At 38.1% G+C, this 17,903-nt stretch overlaps 1 protein-coding gene across 2 annotated transcripts in view; it reads left to right on the forward strand.

Moving 5' to 3' along the window:
* Positions 1-17,903, forward strand: part of LOC121389952 (aromatic-L-amino-acid decarboxylase-like) — a 136,870-nt gene that overhangs the window by 109,506 nt on the left and 9,461 nt on the right. For both annotated transcript variants that reach the window (XM_041521621.1, XM_041521622.1), the window contains 7 exons: positions 5,707-5,918; positions 9,120-9,233; positions 10,384-10,435; positions 11,566-11,630; positions 12,628-12,762; positions 13,884-13,994; positions 15,511-15,543. In XM_041521621.1, the coding sequence (XP_041377555.1) occupies positions 5,707-5,918; positions 9,120-9,233; positions 10,384-10,435; positions 11,566-11,630; positions 12,628-12,762; positions 13,884-13,994; positions 15,511-15,543 (722 nt within the window). The remainder of the gene's footprint in view (positions 1-5,706; positions 5,919-9,119; positions 9,234-10,383; positions 10,436-11,565; positions 11,631-12,627; positions 12,763-13,883; positions 13,995-15,510; positions 15,544-17,903) is intronic.

Here is a 17,903-nt window from a genome sequence, read left to right on the forward strand (position 1 = left end):
AGTAAATCAATGTGCTCTAGTCGTGTCGTTGAACAAAACAATCTTTTTTCTTGTCATTCTAAATACCGATTATACAACAATTCCTCATTATGCTAACGTTTGCCGGCCCGAGTGTATCGTGTAAAAGGGACATTCCTGAGTTTGCTGCAATTTGTAAGATGTTATCGACTGAAAGAGACCTTTTAACGATTGTAATTACATGTATATATCAAGTATATGTTTTCTACATAAAATATTAGTGGCTGTATATTAAACGTGTTTCTGATCGTTCTAATATTTGTACTAGGTTAAATTTCATTTTATTTCCTAATTTTTAAAAAACAATTCGTACATATGAAATTATTTGAAGACAAAATCCAGTTTGGGCTTCTTACAAATATTAAGACGACCAGAAACATATTGAATATACAGACACTGATATTCTAAACAAGAAAATATATTTAATATGTAAGTTTATTCGAGGAAATATTTTATTAGTCGTAAGCATCTTACAATGCAGCAAACCCAGGAATGCCCCTTTAAAGTTTTAAAGGTTCATCCAACACTTTCCTGAAGGTCTTGTTTTAACACGTTTTTTAACCAGCACACTATTTACTTGTTTTTGTTTGTACCAACTAATTTAATTAATACTATTTCTGGCTTTTTTTGTTTAACACTTATGTAGCATGACAAGTAGTGCAGTGTTTGTATTAGCGGGTTAAACTATTTAAAGTGGCAGACCCTATATTTTAAATACTGCGACGTATTTTGCTCTATTAGAGCCATTGTATTATAACTGAAATCAGATATTACTTAGATGTTATTGTTTAGATTATTCATCTCAGTTCATACGAAATGTTTCTGGTCATCTTGCTGTTTCTAATACCACAAAATATATTTTGCATATTTAAAAAAAAACGTACGTACCTCTGAAACTTGCATTTGTAACAGTTACGAATATGAATGAATGAATGAATGAATGTTTATCGACACCCCAGCACGAAAAATACATCGGCTATTGGGTGTCAAACCATGGTAATGCAAACAAATAAAGTGATGATCAACATCAATATAACAATTCAAGATTTAAATAAAAACACAGTGTAAAGAACTGTGCAAAAATACAAATATCACAGATAGATACTGACTTTTACTCAAAACTTTAATTGTATCTCGAAGAAAACAAGGGGATTTGCGCTGTATTGGCCATTCTCAAAGAGAATGTTACACCACTGCACCACTGTGAGGTTACAGCACGCGCTGGGGCAATTATGAATATGCGCTCCAGTCTATTCTTAGAGGGTATTTACCGTTTCAACGTCACAGACTCTTGTTTCACTCGATTGTAACTTTATTTCTCCAAATATTTTACAGGTTTGTAGATTAACCCAATTTATTGTCAATTTGTACGGGTTGGAACTAGGCTCTGCGCCATTAAAGAACTATTGTTAAAGTTGCATATTGAGATCGTTGTTGTTGCTTTTGTGGGTTTTAAAAAACATCCTTAAATGGACACACTCTAGTTTTTAAACACTAAGGAGTATTTTTCACTTAGACCCTAGTTTCAACCCGTAAAAATGGACACTAAGTTTGGTTAATTTACAAACCTGCAACAAAGTCGGATACAACAGAGTGAAACAAGAGTCTGTGACGTTGAAATACCCTAAAAAACAGACTAAAACGCGACTTCATAACCGTTACTTCTCAGACGCATGTGCGGTTTTTAAAATATGACAAATGCATTTTGTGGTATTAGAAACACCAGGATGACCAGAAACACTTCGATTGTACGGAAATGGACAATCTAAACATTAAAATATAAGTAATGTTTGATTTCAGCGATCATAAACGGCTCCGATAGTGAAAAATATGCTGTAGTGTTTAAAAACTAGGGTCCGTCCCTTTAAAGCAAATATTAAAAGCATGTCATTTGAATATTACAACCAACGTATTTACTTATAAATTAAAAAGCTAAAGAGTGACAGATAGTTTAACTATTTGACGTCACACTTACCGCGTACTTAATCTCCATCCATAATCCAGTGATGTGTTTACGAGGCTTAAATACATTATGGTTTTCAAGGAATCAAGGACGCAAATATTTTATTTAACGACGCACTCAGCACATTTTATTTACGGTTATATGGCGTCGGACATATGGTTACGAACCACTGAGATATTGATCGAGGAAACCCGCTGTCACCACTTCATGGGCTACTCCTTTCGATTGGCAGCAAGGGTTCTATCATAGGCACTATCTCACAAACAGGATAGCACATACCACGGCCTTTGTTGCACCAGTTGTGGAGCACTGGCTGGAACGAACTTCAAGGAATCCTACCACATGTAGGAAAGAGGACCAAACCTATGTTTTCTGGTGTCTTTTCCTCCCCGATGTTTAATTAACACGTTGGTGAAAAGAATAATGTACATATACAACATTTTATCTGGAACAGTAGGGGTGAATCTAATCAAGGTGATAAACCAAACCACTTTATTTACGATCAAGTAAACGACATAGTTTTAACTACTGATAAACATATAAAAGTATACATCCACAGCTGTTGCGTCAATACTTGTCACTACGACACGGTTTATCACCCGGGTGAAAAATCGTGTAGGCATTGCTACACGATTTGTCACCCACCCAAGTTTGGTTTTGTTTAACGACACCACTAGTGCACATTGATTTATTAATCATCGCCTATTGGATGTCTAAGATTTGGTAATTTTTACATATAGTCTTAGAGAGGAAACCCGCTACATTTTTCCATTAGTAGCAAGGGATCTTTTGTATGCACTATCCCACAGACAGGACAGAACATATCACGGCCTTTGATATACCAGTCGAGGTGCTCTGGCTGGAACGAGAAATAGCCCAATGAGCCCACCGACGGGGATCGATTCCAAGAAGAGCGCGCATCGAGCGAGCGCTTTACCAGTGAATGACGTCCATCCACCACCGCACCACCGACCTCGCAAGCGAGGGTGACAAATGGTGCAGCGAATGCACCTGTTTATAGATTATGAATATCAAAGTTTACTCAATACATTTTAACTATGGTTGTACTGCGTCGGATAGGATCGAACCTCCTCGGCAGAATCATTGACTTTTCCCGTTCCAAACAGTGTTCGACGGCTGGTATAAAGGACGTGGTAGATACTGTCTTGCCATTGTGAAGTTGCATAAAAAAAATATCTCTAGCTACTATTGGGATAATGTAAAGATTTTCTCTTAAGATCCATCCAACTGATTGGGTTTTTTCTCGTTCTAACCAGTGTACCACGACTGGTCAAAGGCCGTGGTACGTGCTTTCCTGTATGTTGGAAAGTGCATATAAACACTCCCTTGCTGCTAATGGAAAACTGTAGCGGGTTTCCTCTGATGACTAAGTGTCAGAATTAGCAAATGTTTGACATCCAATAGCCGATGATTAATTAATCAATGTCGTTACAGGGCCGTGCCCTCATCAAAATCCTAGAGGGGGCACTGATTTTTATAAACAAATGAAACACTATACAAATTAAACCCTCAGATGTGTATACTATTTTCTGGAGTAAAAAAAAAAAGAGATTCTCATGGGAGCAACTGACATCCCCCTGTCTCCACCCCCGGAGTGTACGGCCCTGGTTTAGTTGTGTCACTTAACAAAACGCACTTGATACTTAATATTATACCGTTCAGGTATGTGGTTAAGGACCACACATAAAATAAGAAAGGACCGCCACTGACTCAACTCAATGCGCTACGTTTTGGCTCTCTTTTTTTTTCTCTTTTTTTTTTTGGTCTTTTGGTTTGCTTTTTTGTGTGTGTCAGTGTTCGTTCGTGTGTTTCTTTCTTTTCGCTTTGCTCTTTTTCTGGCGGGAGGTACTCTCTGGATTCGCGCATGGACGCTCATAAATAGATACACCAGAGAGGAAAAAAACGCCGAGGAAAACCCAGACCTGTAAAATAAATATCAGTGTCATGGGAAAATGAAAATAAATCTGGAGAAATTCCCGACGAGGCAAGCGCCTCGTCTGCCTTATGCTGACTACGCCATTGACGAGACCTTTATTACTTTTCTTTTGTATCAACCTAAAATACATGCGCAAATATATCATAGTTCACGTAGACAGTACATATGAAATAATTTACCTTCCAAACAGGTTAGTCGCAACAGTCTGCTATGCATCAATCGCTTCGTTAGCAATCCGAACATTCCTTTAAAGGGACGGGATCTAGTTTTTTAAACACCACAGCATATTGTTCACCGTTGTACCGTTTATGATCACTGAAACCAACATTCCTTACATTCTATTGTTTAGATAGATTATCCATTTCCGTACAACCGAAGTATTTCCCGTCATCCTGGTGTTTCTAATACCACAAACTGCATTAAAACACACGTGCGTCTGAGAAGTAGCGGTTATTGATTCGAGTTCTAGTCTATTTTTTAAGGATATTTTCCGGTTTTAACGTCACAAACTCTTGTTTTACTCTGTGTATCCAAATGTTTTACAGGTTTGTAGATTAACTAAACTCAATGTCGATTTGTACAAGTTAAAACTAGGATCTGCGCCTTTAATCTGTGCAACAAATAATAACACATGTTCAAAAGTGACGCACACTGTACTCGTTTTCCTATACGTTTGGATGAGTTCAAATTCTAAATGACATTATTGTGATAAAATATTCTCACGGCGTTGTCATTTTATAGCAGTCGACATACTGAACCCAGTTTATTTAACATGACGGTTAGGTGTATGACGATCTGATCAAACGAATGCGTGAATGAATGTTTAACGATACCCCATCACGATAATAGACATCGGCTATTGCGTGTCAGTAAAGGTAAGTACATGGAAATAGTATTTATATAATTATGTAATACCACAGTGTAAAGAGCTGTGGGGAAAAGTATAATGCAATGCAAATATCAAGGTAAATATATTTTAAAACTTTGTATAGGAAAATGTAAAAGTAATTCTTGGTGAAATTTAAAATATTCCAAAAACATTTTGTTGTCAAATTATTAATTTCTCGTCGGCTTCAGATGCATTATGTGCAGAAGGTTTTGGCATTATTTTGACAAGAACATACCACTGGACCGCTACGCAATCTCGTGGTGTGTGTGTGTGTGTGTGTGTGTATGTGTGTGTGTGTGTGTGTGTGTGTGTATATATATATATATATATATATATATATATATATTATTGCACAAAATAAACTCGTCTCATTATCACCTAGTGTAACTGTCAGGTACACGGGTCTCGGGTCCGGTTCGAGTTTGACTCTCGAGTACTCGAGTCCAATATTGTGGACTCGTGAAGGCCCTAATTTTATTTATAGAGAATTTCTCTTCAGATTATTTATATAGACCACATAGAAGGTAAACGAAATCGTGGGTAGACTGTCTGGGGTTAATTGGTGGGACCGTCTCAGGGCAATATCACAATTTACGGAAGGTCATGTTACCAATAAGAATACAGATGTATTTTCATTATGTAATAAATAAAAAATATATGCACATACACGCACGCACATACACGCATACATACATATATGTATATATATATATATATATATATATATATATATATATATATATATATATATATATATATATATATATGTATATATATATATATATATGTATATATATCACGTTCAAAATGGTCTTTATTACTACAGATAGACTCAGTTAGTATATAATCAAGTTATTACAAGTCTACTTTCCATAAAAGGTTGTGGACCAATGGAGTCTTCAGAATTCAGAAAGCGCGGGAAGGTTCTTGTGGACTACATTGCTGATTATATGGACAATTTGGCGCTGCGCAAGGTTACACCGGACGTCGAGCCTGGTTACTTACGGGAACTACTTCCAAAGTGCGCTCCCAACAGAGGCGAAGATTTCCAGGACATAATGAAAGATGTTGAAAGGGCGATTATGCCAGGGGTAAGATTCATCGATAAAATCACTACTGTGAAATCGCGGGGTTTTGTGTGTGTGTTTTTTTTGGTGATTTAATTTACATGTACGGCGCAAAATCCAATTTGTCCGTTATCCATAATAATTAATAAGCCATAGATACCCACTCGTGCACGGAGACGCATACATGGAATCTACTCAACCTGTTTGCATAGAAAGTGATCAATATAAATTACGTATTGCCTATTACGTATTTCTATACACATACAGAACATTAATGCAGGCATAAATGTTTGCTTTGTATAACGACACCACCAGAGAACATTAATTTATTAATCATTGGCTATTGGATGTCAAACATTTGGTACTTTTGACATATAGTTTTAGAGAGGAAACCCGCTACTTTTTACATTTGTATTTTATATGCACCATCACATAGACAGGATAGCACATACCATGGCGTTTGATATACTAGTCGTTGATGCACTAGCTGGAACAAAAAATCGACCAATGGATACACCAATGGGGGTCGATTCCAAACCGACAGTGCATGGAACGAGCGCTTTACCACAGGGCTACGGTCCCGCATCAATAAAGGAATGAATAAATGAATGCATGAGTGAATGAATGAATGAATGAATGAATGAATGATTAATTAAATAATTAATTAAGTCCAGTGGTAAAACGCTCGAAACAAAACAAAGCAAAAATATGAATAGAAAATTTTACATTAAATGACAACCAAAGACTGTTTTGTTGTTATGTTTAACGACACCGCTAGAGCACATTGATTTATTAATCATCGGCTGTTGGATGTCAAACATATGATCATTTTGACACAGTCATAGAGAGGAAACCCGCTATATTTTCCATTCGTAGCGAGGGATCTTCTATATACACCATCCCACAGACTTTAAAACATTCCACGGTGTTTGATATACCAGTGGTGGTGTACAGGCTGGAATGAGAAATAGCCCAATGTAGTATAAACGACAGAGAATTGTCACCATTATTTAGCTTCGTATTCAGCTACTGTTATTTAGTTTGCCGTAATTACACTTCACATTCATTGTTATAGGTGCATTTGTTTAAATTATGATCAGATGCACTGGTAATTAAACCGTTAAAGGGACATTCCTGAGTTTGCTGCAGAAAACCCGAGGAGGTTGACACTGATCTCAATAATTAGACCGCAATAGGCTACGAGGGGGATCACTGAATCAAGAATATATTCACAAAAATATAAATATGATTTCTGTATTTTTTCTGTAACTAAAATAAAGTGAAAATATAACTCTTTTTTTTTACCGAATATCAGTTTTATGGTTTCTGTAGGTTCATATATGTGACGGTACATGATCTTAATTATCTTTTCGCCTGTGGCGATGTTAATTGTTTAGAGGGTTGTGTGCACTTGGTTACGTAATACCTCTGCGCGACCGTACACACTTAGCCAGGTGCGGAGGCCATGTGGCGAGTAGTTACGTAATACCTCTGCGAGTGCGATTTTTACAACCGTGATTTGGTGACGATGGCGACAGCCATTCTGACGATCAGAGAAAAATATACCGACTCTGGGAGAGGTGGAATATCATATGATAAGATTCGGTGCCGCGATGTAACCCCAGGCGATATTCGATTTATAATAAATAGCTAGAATTTTAGAGTTATGAAGGGAAGCAAAAAGGACGGCTCTCAGGGAACGTTAGTCCGTTTGGACTTTGGTAAATATATTATTTCTGCTCTGTTGTATAACCTTGATGTGATTGATGTGACTTTAAATATTTTAATACTGTATTATACCAATATTATTTAGACAGTGTCTTCGGTCATCTGACGAAGTAAATCGTAGTCTTACTGTTCTATATTTATACGAGAATTTGGTAATATATAAAGCTTAGCCAGTCATCCTAGAGGACCTAGGTAAACTGTAGGTTATTGTCTTTATTGTGATAGGTACCAGTATTAATTCTGTATTTCAAGGTTATTGAATGAGTAGTTAGGGTTAATTAAAAATTAACCATTAAGGAATAGTGTTGTAATTCCTTTATTAATTAAGTTCCCCTGGAAGCGTTTCTCCATTATCGCACGTGTGTGTGTTAGCGTTTCTCAATTATCACACGTGTGGGTGTTGTGTCACGGTGAAGTGATTAGCATATTGTGTAAACTAGACACCTAGAGATTAACTAATTAAGTGATCAGTTCTGGGTTGTTATTATTGTTGTTATTAATTAACTACTGCGGCAGTACATTTGTCAGCGTAGGTTAATACAGATTCCAAAGTGTATTGTGTTTTTGTTGTGTTTTCTAGTGAACTAAACGTGCTATAATAATATATACTTTATATAAGATCTTATCTCTGATCATACCTAGACGAGCCAACGCGGGTATATACTTCCTGTTACAGAGAGATCTAATAGATATACAGTTAGGAGAGATATTTGGACAATCGTGTTTTATTCAGTTACGGGTATTATAGAATCCCCGTGACAATATATGTCATACCTGTGTATATAATAATATAAGTCTCCATCATATGTGGTCATATGGCATAGAAAAAGTACACCCGAGGTGGTGGACATTACGACTTGGGACGAGGCTTGGCGAGTCTCAACGTCGAACTTTTTAGCACCGAGTGTGTACTTGTTCTATTCCATCATATGCGGCCATGTGGGATACAAAAGGTACACTCGATGTGGTTGATAGTTACCAAGGGCGTACGTTTTCTATCCCACATGACCGCATATGATGGAGTCTTTTTCTCTAATTTGTCTCATTCATTCTGTAAATAAACCACTATTTTACACGAATAAACAAAGATGGCTGAATAAGTAACTTTTTTATTTCACAATTTTATCATAAATAACTACACTATCATATGTATCGTGGGGTTTTTCGTGTGTTAAATCAAATTTAAAACTACAAATGAACAAGGTAGCTTTAATAATAATTTTAACAAAATATTAATTTAAATCTGTGTCTAATGTCCTCTCGTCACCATCTCACATTAATATGACTTCATATATTACAAACGACGTCATGTTAAACGAGTGCGCGTGATATCCTATGCAGGATAAAAAAATTCTCATATAGCTTTTTTTCATGAGATAGCTCTGTCATTATGCCTGAGGATGAGAGAAAGAAATTTCTTACATAGTTTTCTTTAATGGGATAGCTCTGTCCCATATACCTGAGGAAGAGTGAAATAAATATATTTATTTCTTACAGATTACACACTGGCAGCATCCTAATTTCCATGCGTACTTTCCTGCTGGCAACTCTTTTCCGTCTATTCTCGGCGACATGTTGTCTGATGCCATTGGCTGTATTGGATTCTCGTGGGTATGTATCACGGCTTCTGCCTGAAAGCAACAACAAAGCAAGCGCCGACGGAAGTTGCAATACATTTAGAATACTACATGAGTGGCCGTTACATACCATTAGCGAAAGCCAGTTGGATATGGTTTTAAACAACGAGTTCCAAGATGAATTATATCTAACGGACACGAATTTAATATTAAATGCCTTACACATCTTCAAAAGCAAATGCAAACGTCGTTTTTAACGAAAATGTGTTTACGGCCTAGCGCTTGTAGCTGACTTATACACCACTGTGTAATCGATTTCGACTGTGCTTATTCCATTGATGTTAAAGCAGTAGCGACCTGGTCATCACATAGAAGCCGGCAGTTAGACGTCTTCAAACTGCTGTCACATATATATGTGCTAACAGTTTGTGTTATAAAATATAACGAATGATGTTCTCGCCAACGGGTGTGTAAGAAATGTATCTTACTATGATATTATACAGTCATATAACAAAACTAGTAGGGCACGCACACACACACACACGCACGAACGCGCACGCACAAATACACAAACACACACACACGTGCAAACCAGGGGTGGGAACTAGACTGTGCTGACCGAAATGGATATCGGGTCGAGTCAGCCTTCCCCCCAAAAAAAATATTGAAACAAACACGATAATGTGCTTGAGCAGGGGTGGGGTCGCACCTCGAAACTCACCCTCTGTGCGTACCATGCCATAGCACGAACCTGTTATATCAAGTATTTTGGCGATGAATGTTCTATAAAAATAAGTGGAATTTGTGTTTGTTTCTTCGTCGTAAGGTCGTGCAAGGACGGGGAAGGTCCTGACCGCATTGAGCTCCCTGGCAATGGGAATGGGAACTCTATTAACGTGCCCATATCCAATGAAGGTTCAGGCACGCCGACCACGGATCCAGCCTCTGACATAGCCAGTGGGTGGTTCCGGGGCAGGAGTGGAGCTCCCTGGGGATATGGGCCTGTGCTTATAAAACTTATATAGAGTCAAGACTCAATCTTTAATGACGTCACACATATACAGTTTGTGTGGCGTTGTCATGACATTAGTGTTTCAGACTCTATTAGAGTCTTGAGTCTAGACTCTAAACGTTTTATAAACACCAGACCTGCTCCTGTCCATTCTCTCTTTCTTGTTTTACAGGCTGCTAGCCCAGCGTGTACTGAGCTGGAGACGATAACTCTTGACTGGGTTGGTGAGTAGAATCTTTCCTTTGGAACGAATGACTGAATGAATGAATGTTTAACGACACCCCAGCACGAAAAATACATCGGCTATTGGGTGTCAAACTATAGTATATGCAAAACATTAACTGATGATCAACATCAAGATAAAAAATCAAAATTTAAATAAAAACACAGTGTAAAGAACTGTTGAAAAGTACAAAATATCACAGATAGATAATATTAAAACGTAGAATAAAAGTCAGTATCACGAAGAAATTGTAACATAAGTTCAGGATGGAATCGAAATGATTCCATCACATTTCTTTGTCCAAATATATCTTTTCGAGTTTCTGTAAGATGAGGACACTCCACCAAAATATGGCGTACCGTCAGATGGAATGAATGAATGAATGAATGAATGAATGAATGAATGGATGGAAGGATGGATGGATGGATGCATGCATGCATGAATGGAAGGATGGACAGATGGATTTATGGATGGATGGATGGATGGATGGATGGATAGATTAGCCTAATGTTTAGCTCTTGACTGGGTTGGTGAGTAGTGTTTTTTCTTTGGAATGAATGAATGAATGAATTAATTAATTAATTAATTAATTAATTAATTAATGGCATATCAACATATATTTTCGTGCTTATATCCAATTAAGGTTCAAGCACGCTGTCCTGGCCACATACCTCAGCTATTTGGGCTGTCTGTCCAGGACAGTGGATTAGTTGTTAGTTGGTTAGTGATTAGTGAGAGAGAAGAGTGTGTAGAGGCCTTACACCTACCCATTGAGCCCTTACGAAATCGCTCTGGTTTGGAGTCGGTACGGAGCTGCGAATTCTGTACCTACCAGTCTGTAGTCCGATGGCTTTACGCCACCGAGGCCGGTATGAATGCATGAATGTAGTCATGAATGCATAAATGCATGAATCAACAATCAATCAATCAATCCATGTTTAACTCTTGACTGGGTTGGTGAGTATAACCGGTGTTTTGGAATGGATGGATGGATGGAGGAACGAACGAACGAACGAATGAATGCATGACAAATTAATGTTTAACAAACCCCAGCACGAAAAGCGCACCGGCTAGTGGGTGTCAAACTTTCCTTCTTTAATTCAGGGGAAATGTTTTCTTTCTTTGATTCAGGGAAAATGATTGGGCTTCCAAAAACGTTTTTGAACGAATCAGGTGGAGGAGGCGGCGTTATCCAGGTACTGTTCATTCATTAATTCATTTCATTGTACATTTTATAGTACATGTGTCTTATTTTCTGTTGCTAAATAATGGCAGTAAAAAAACAAAAACACGTTTTTTTTATAAAGTGGACTTTTTCATATCACTGTTCTCAAGAGGCACCCCATCTGTCTTTTTTTCTGCAACTTATGTCGTGCTTATATCCAATTAAGGTTCACGCACGCTGTTCTGGGCACACACCTCAGGTAACTGGGCTGTCTATCCAGGAAAGCGGGTTAGTGGTTAATGAGAGCAAAGTGGGTGTAGTGGTCTTACACCTACCCCTTGAGGCGTTGGAACCGGTACCGAGATGCGAACCCAGTACCCACCAACCTTATGTCCGATGGCTTACGCACGACACCACCGAGGCTGGGTAAGGTACTGAGTGGTAAAGCTGTAACATAAGTCATTTCAATCTGGTACACCAATTAAAGTTGCAGACCCTAGTTCTTAACTTAGACACTCGCCCCACTTCCCACTCGCCCCACTCCCACCACTCTTCCGTAACGCTCCGTAACGCTAGACCATATCCCCCCCCCCCCCCTCCCCCCAAAAAAAATAAAAAATAAAATAAAATCGATTTCAACTCGAATTGTAATTTCGTTTTGTGTGTATACGCCTAGCTGTATCTATTTACGTTTAACAGAGCATTTATCAAAAACAAAAACAAAAATCCAGAAATGCGTTACGTTTGGACCTACACCAACCCACCCACTGGAGCGTTACGTAACTTTTGTATCGCGCCTTAGAATCTACTGATCCATTTTCAAATATCCGAAGTGTTTCTGATCATCATGGTGATTACTACGAAATTTATTTTGTTATATATAGATCTAAAAACAGACGTAACGATTATGGAGACGAGCTCTAGTATATTTTTTAGATATACCAGTCGTATCCAATAGCCGATGATTAATTAATCAATGTGCTCTAGTGGTGTCATTAAATAAAACAAACGTTATTGTTACAATCCAGGGATCCGCCAGTGAATGCGTTCTGGTTGCATTGCTAGCTGCTCGTCATGCGGCCATCATAAAGTTGAAGAGTCGTCTCCCCTTCATTGAAGATGGCATGCTGTTATCGAGACTAGTGGCGTATTCGTCAAAACTGGTTGGTTAATTAAGTGTTAATTCATTTATTTTTATAATGATGATGAGGTGGATGATTCATTTCAACTCATTTCAACTTATTTTAGTGCTTATATCCAATTAAGGTTCAAGCACGCTGTCCAGGCACATACCTCAGCTATCTGGGCTGTCTCTCCAGGACAGTGGGTTAGCTGTTAGTTGGTTAGTGGTTAGTGGTTAGTGAGAGAGAAGAGGGTGTAGTTGCCTTACACCTACCCACTGAACCCTTAAGAATACGCTCTGGGTTGGAGCCGTTACCGGGGTGCGAACCCTGTACCTACCAGCCTGTAGTTGGATGACATAACCACTGCGTCACCGAGGCAGGTTGATGTGGATGAGGGCTCTTTTGGGGGCTATTTCCTGTGTTGGGAAAGACAGGTATGGTTGATTTAGTAAACATGCCAGATGACGATTATGATGATGGTGATGATAATGATGATGGCAATGATTATGGTGATGATGATGATGATAATGATAATGATGATGACGTTTGTAGAGAAGGGTGGGATGAGTGGTTTAAGTTTATGAAGGATGAGATATTTCTGTTTTAAGCTAATTAAAATGCTAGATGGTGTTTATAATGATGATGATGATGGTGATGATGATGATAATGATGATGATGATGATATCTGTTTTATCTCATTCCAGAGTAGAGAAAGCTGACCAGAATGGTTTAGGTTGATATGATATTTCCGTTTTAAGCTAATTAATATGTGGAGAAGGGTGGTATGTCTGGCTGTCCTGTTCACGAGATTCATAGAATTAACCACTATTTTGCACAACGCCCATTCGACTCCGCATTGTGCAGAGATTCGGACTTGATCGCGTATTACGGTATTGTCGTTCAGATATGTAAAGATGAGTCATATAGTCATATGATGATGGCAATGTTGGCGAAATAATGATGATGGTAATGATGATGATAATAATGATGTTTCTGGTGGTGGTAATAATGATGTTGCTAATGGTGATATTGATGATGATGATACTAATGATGATGCTAATGATGATGTCGATGATGATGAGATGATGTTGATGATGATGACGACAACGATGTAGATGATGATAATAATGATGATGATGATGATGACATTTCTGTTTTAGGCTCACTCCTGTGTGGAAAAGGCCGGTATGATTGGGTTTGTAAAGATGAGACAGCTGGACGTGGATGAGAAGTTTTCTCTCAGAGGTCACGTCTTGGAGAGAGCTATAGAGGTGTATACAGTAATGACGACTTCCGGTTGTTGTGTGTGTTTGTGTGTGTGTGTGTGTGTGTGTGTGTGTGGAGGGGGTGTTTGTGTGTTTGTTTGGGGGGTTTTGTTGTTTGTTTGGGGGTTTTGTGGAGGTTTTTTTAGGGTGGGGGGCATCAGCATGTGTTGTTTGGGAATCTTACCTTCTCTAATTATTATGAATGTATCATTTCAAGTACAGTGATTTTGGTTTTTATAAGACACGGGGTTGGCATGTCGTTTCAGTCAGCGCTTAATTGACAGTTGTCATCACACTATATAGGGGGCGGGATGCAGCCCAGTGATAAAGCGCCTGCTCAATGCGCGGTCGGTCTGGGATCGACCACCGTCGGTCGGCCCATTTGGGCTATTTCTCGTTCCAGCCAGTGCCGCACGAATTGTATATCATAGGCCGTGGTATGTACTACCCTGTCTGTGGGATGGTGCATATAAAAGATCCCTTGCTGTTAATCGAAAAGAGCAGCCCATGAAGTGGCGACAGCGGGTTTCCTCTCTTAATATCTATGTGGTTCTTAACCATATGTTAGACGCCATATAACCGTAAATAAAATGTGTTGAGTGCGTCGTTAAATAAAGCATTTCCCTCCTTCCTTCACACTATGGAGGTACACAGAAATTAACTAAACAATCAAATACACATTATGTGCATTTGTGCTGCCTGGCTGTAAAGCTATGATAAAGTAGATAATGGAGACTATCTTGAATTCCCGAGTTAGCTCTTCTGATCGTCGTCTAGGGTAACTTTCCTGAAAATTCCATTGCTCCTGGGCCCCGTGTTACATTATATTCACAACTACCTTATGCGCTTAAGGCGATCTTAGCGCAAGGATCACATTATGTACAAAAATGTCATATACGCTTACGGCGATCTTAGCGCTAAGATCACATTATGTGCACAAATACCATATACGCATAAGACGATCTTAGCGCTAAGATTGTGTGCACAACTACCTTATACGCTTAAGGCGATCATAGCGCTAAGATCGCATTATGTGCACAACTACCTTATACGGTTCAGGTGATCTTAGCGCTAAGATTATGTGCACAACAACCTTATACGCTTACGGCGATCTTAGAGCTAAGATCGCATTATGTGCACAACAACCTTATACGCTTAAGGCGATCTTAGGGCTAAGATCATATTATGTACACAACTACCTTATATGCTTAAGGCGATCTTAGCGCTAAGATAGCATTATGTTCACAACTACCTTATACGCTTAAAGCGATCTTAGCTCTAAGATCACATTATGTGCACACCTACCTTATGCGCTTACGCGATCTTAGCGCTAAGATAACTACCTTATACGCTGAAGGCGAACTTTGCGCTAATATCGCTTCGTAAATAATGAATTTTAATGACATAATATGACTTGCGACTTGATAGCTGTTGAACAAAGCTGTAAAAAATATGATTTTAACTAAGACAAATAGTATGCGTTTGGAATTTCATTTAATTTTCCTTATTTTTATTGTTGCAGGAAGATCGCCGGTTAGGGCTGATTCCGTTCTACGTAAGTTTCTCGTATTTTGTATTTTTACTTTTATTTTTTTAAAGTACCATATTATGTTCAGAATTATCGTTAAAGAAACACCCCTTTACTTTTCCAATAGACTCTAACTAAACAATGATTGCATTTATCTTTAAATAACCATTTCCTTTCCTAAAAACATATGATTGGTCCATTAATTTAAAGTATATTTTCTTGTTCTGTGTGACATTTTAATAGGCAATATACTCAACAAAACTAATTAATGGCCAGTACATTTTGGTCGAGTTTCGTGTTGTTGTAATATGTTAACACATTTTGACAACAGATCCATTCTAAACATCGTTTGAGCATATTTTGACCAGTGTTGACAACGAACAAAAATGGAAGCTTTGATAAATGACAAGCAAGTGTATTTTTCACCATGAAGATTAATACTAAAATATGGAGTAGCCCTAAATTAATTTTGCCCCATTGCTGGTTGAAGTTTTTTCTCATTGCATTTGAATCGGACAAAAGAAATTTGGATATTAAAACAAAACATTTAATTTCAATTCAAGATTCATTGAACAGTATTTAAAATCCTAAAATAATGACATGGTAACAGATTATCTTCCACTGGTTTATCTACCAGAGTGAAAACAAAAATAACTGAAGATCTTTCCACAGTTCAAAACCATAATAACTTCCAGATTAAGCTGTACGACAAAAAGGATGACTTCAATTTTCCAACAATACATTTTTCATTTGTGTCCAGCAATAAACCTGATATCACATCTCCATAAATAGATCGTCGTATGTTTATTGTATACCTAATTCAAACAACACCATGCTATTTTGTCACATACGTTGTTCCATCAGGTTTATTGACGTTGGAAACCATCCGAAGATTTTCGAGAGTTTTATGGTAGTCTTTTCAATGCTATTTCCCGATATGTCGCATCATAGACTAAAATGAAATTGTAAATGTTTTGGTAAAATTAGTTAATATAAAAAGAAAATAACGGACTTTGTAACTAGGGTCGGTGCAGGATATGCTTACCTTTTCAAAACACCCGATATCATCACTGTTTGTACATATTCATGAGTGAATGTCATCACCGAAGCCTGTCTATTCACCCAATTAGTGATCTCTTATGTATGTTTAACTTGTAGAAATTTGGAGGCTGTATCGACTAAATAAGATGCATTACTTAACAAACTAACTGCTAGTGTGCATACCTTTTCATATCTCTGGTGAAACTCTTGCACATTTGACAAGTGTAGTGGCAGTACTCAAGACGGAAGGAAATGTTTTATTTAACGACGCACTCAACATATTTTATTTACGGTTATATGGCGTCGGACATATGGTTAAGGACCACACATATATTGAGGGAGGAAACCCGCTGTCGCCACTTCATGGGCTACTCTTTTCGATTAGCAGCAAGGGATCTTTTATATGCACCATCCCATAGACAGGATAGTACATACCACGGCCTTTGATGTACCAGTTGTGGTGCACTGGCTGGAACGATACTCAAGGCGGGTGCCACCGGTGGAGTATGACATGCTCCACTTTCGCGAACACCTAATATCATCACTGTTTTGGCAGTGATTCATGAGAGCATGTCATTACAGTTGTATTCATTCCAGTCAGCTCTATCGGGTGCTAGTTTTGATTTAGCGAACTAGACTGGGCCTGGCAGTCCTCTTTCTGACAGATCAAAGTATTGTTCAGTATATTATCTATTCGGGAGTGGCTGTCCTCCTATAGACGAGGCACTAACTAGTTTTATTTTTGTTTTTGTTTAACGATACCACTGGAGTACGTTGATTTATTAATCATCGGCTATTGGATGTCATACATATGATCATTTTGATACAGTCATAGAGAGAAAACCCGCTACATTGTTTTCATTAGTAGCAAGGGATCTTTTTATATGCACCATCCCACAGACAGGATAGCACATACCACAGTCTTTAACATACCAGTCGTGGTGCACTGGCTGTTACGAGAAATAGCCCAGGCATTAAAGAGAGATACATTGAATTAACCACTAGTTTGAAAAAATTCCCATTTGACTCTATATTGTGTAGAGATACGATCTTGATCACGGATAACAGGGGGTAGGGTGGAGGGGGGGGGGGGTGTCGGGCAGGTATGTCGGACCAGTTTTGGTTTCAGCACATGAGAAGACTGAAAAGTAAAATAAAATTTAAAAAATACGTGAGTGACAAGATGGTTTTACAGAATGCTTGTATGCATGGGATCGGAATAGTGGCAGTCTTCTTACTGGAATAGATAAAATGATGTTAGTCTTGTGAGTGGCAGTCCTCTTATATAAAACGCACATGCATATATATTTATAGTAGCAATTACAACCTTTTCAAAACATTTTTTG

This window comes from Gigantopelta aegis, chromosome 15 (genome assembly GCF_016097555.1).
Source record: "Gigantopelta aegis isolate Gae_Host chromosome 15, Gae_host_genome, whole genome shotgun sequence".
NCBI lineage: Eukaryota > Metazoa > Mollusca > Gastropoda > Neomphalida > Peltospiridae > Gigantopelta > Gigantopelta aegis.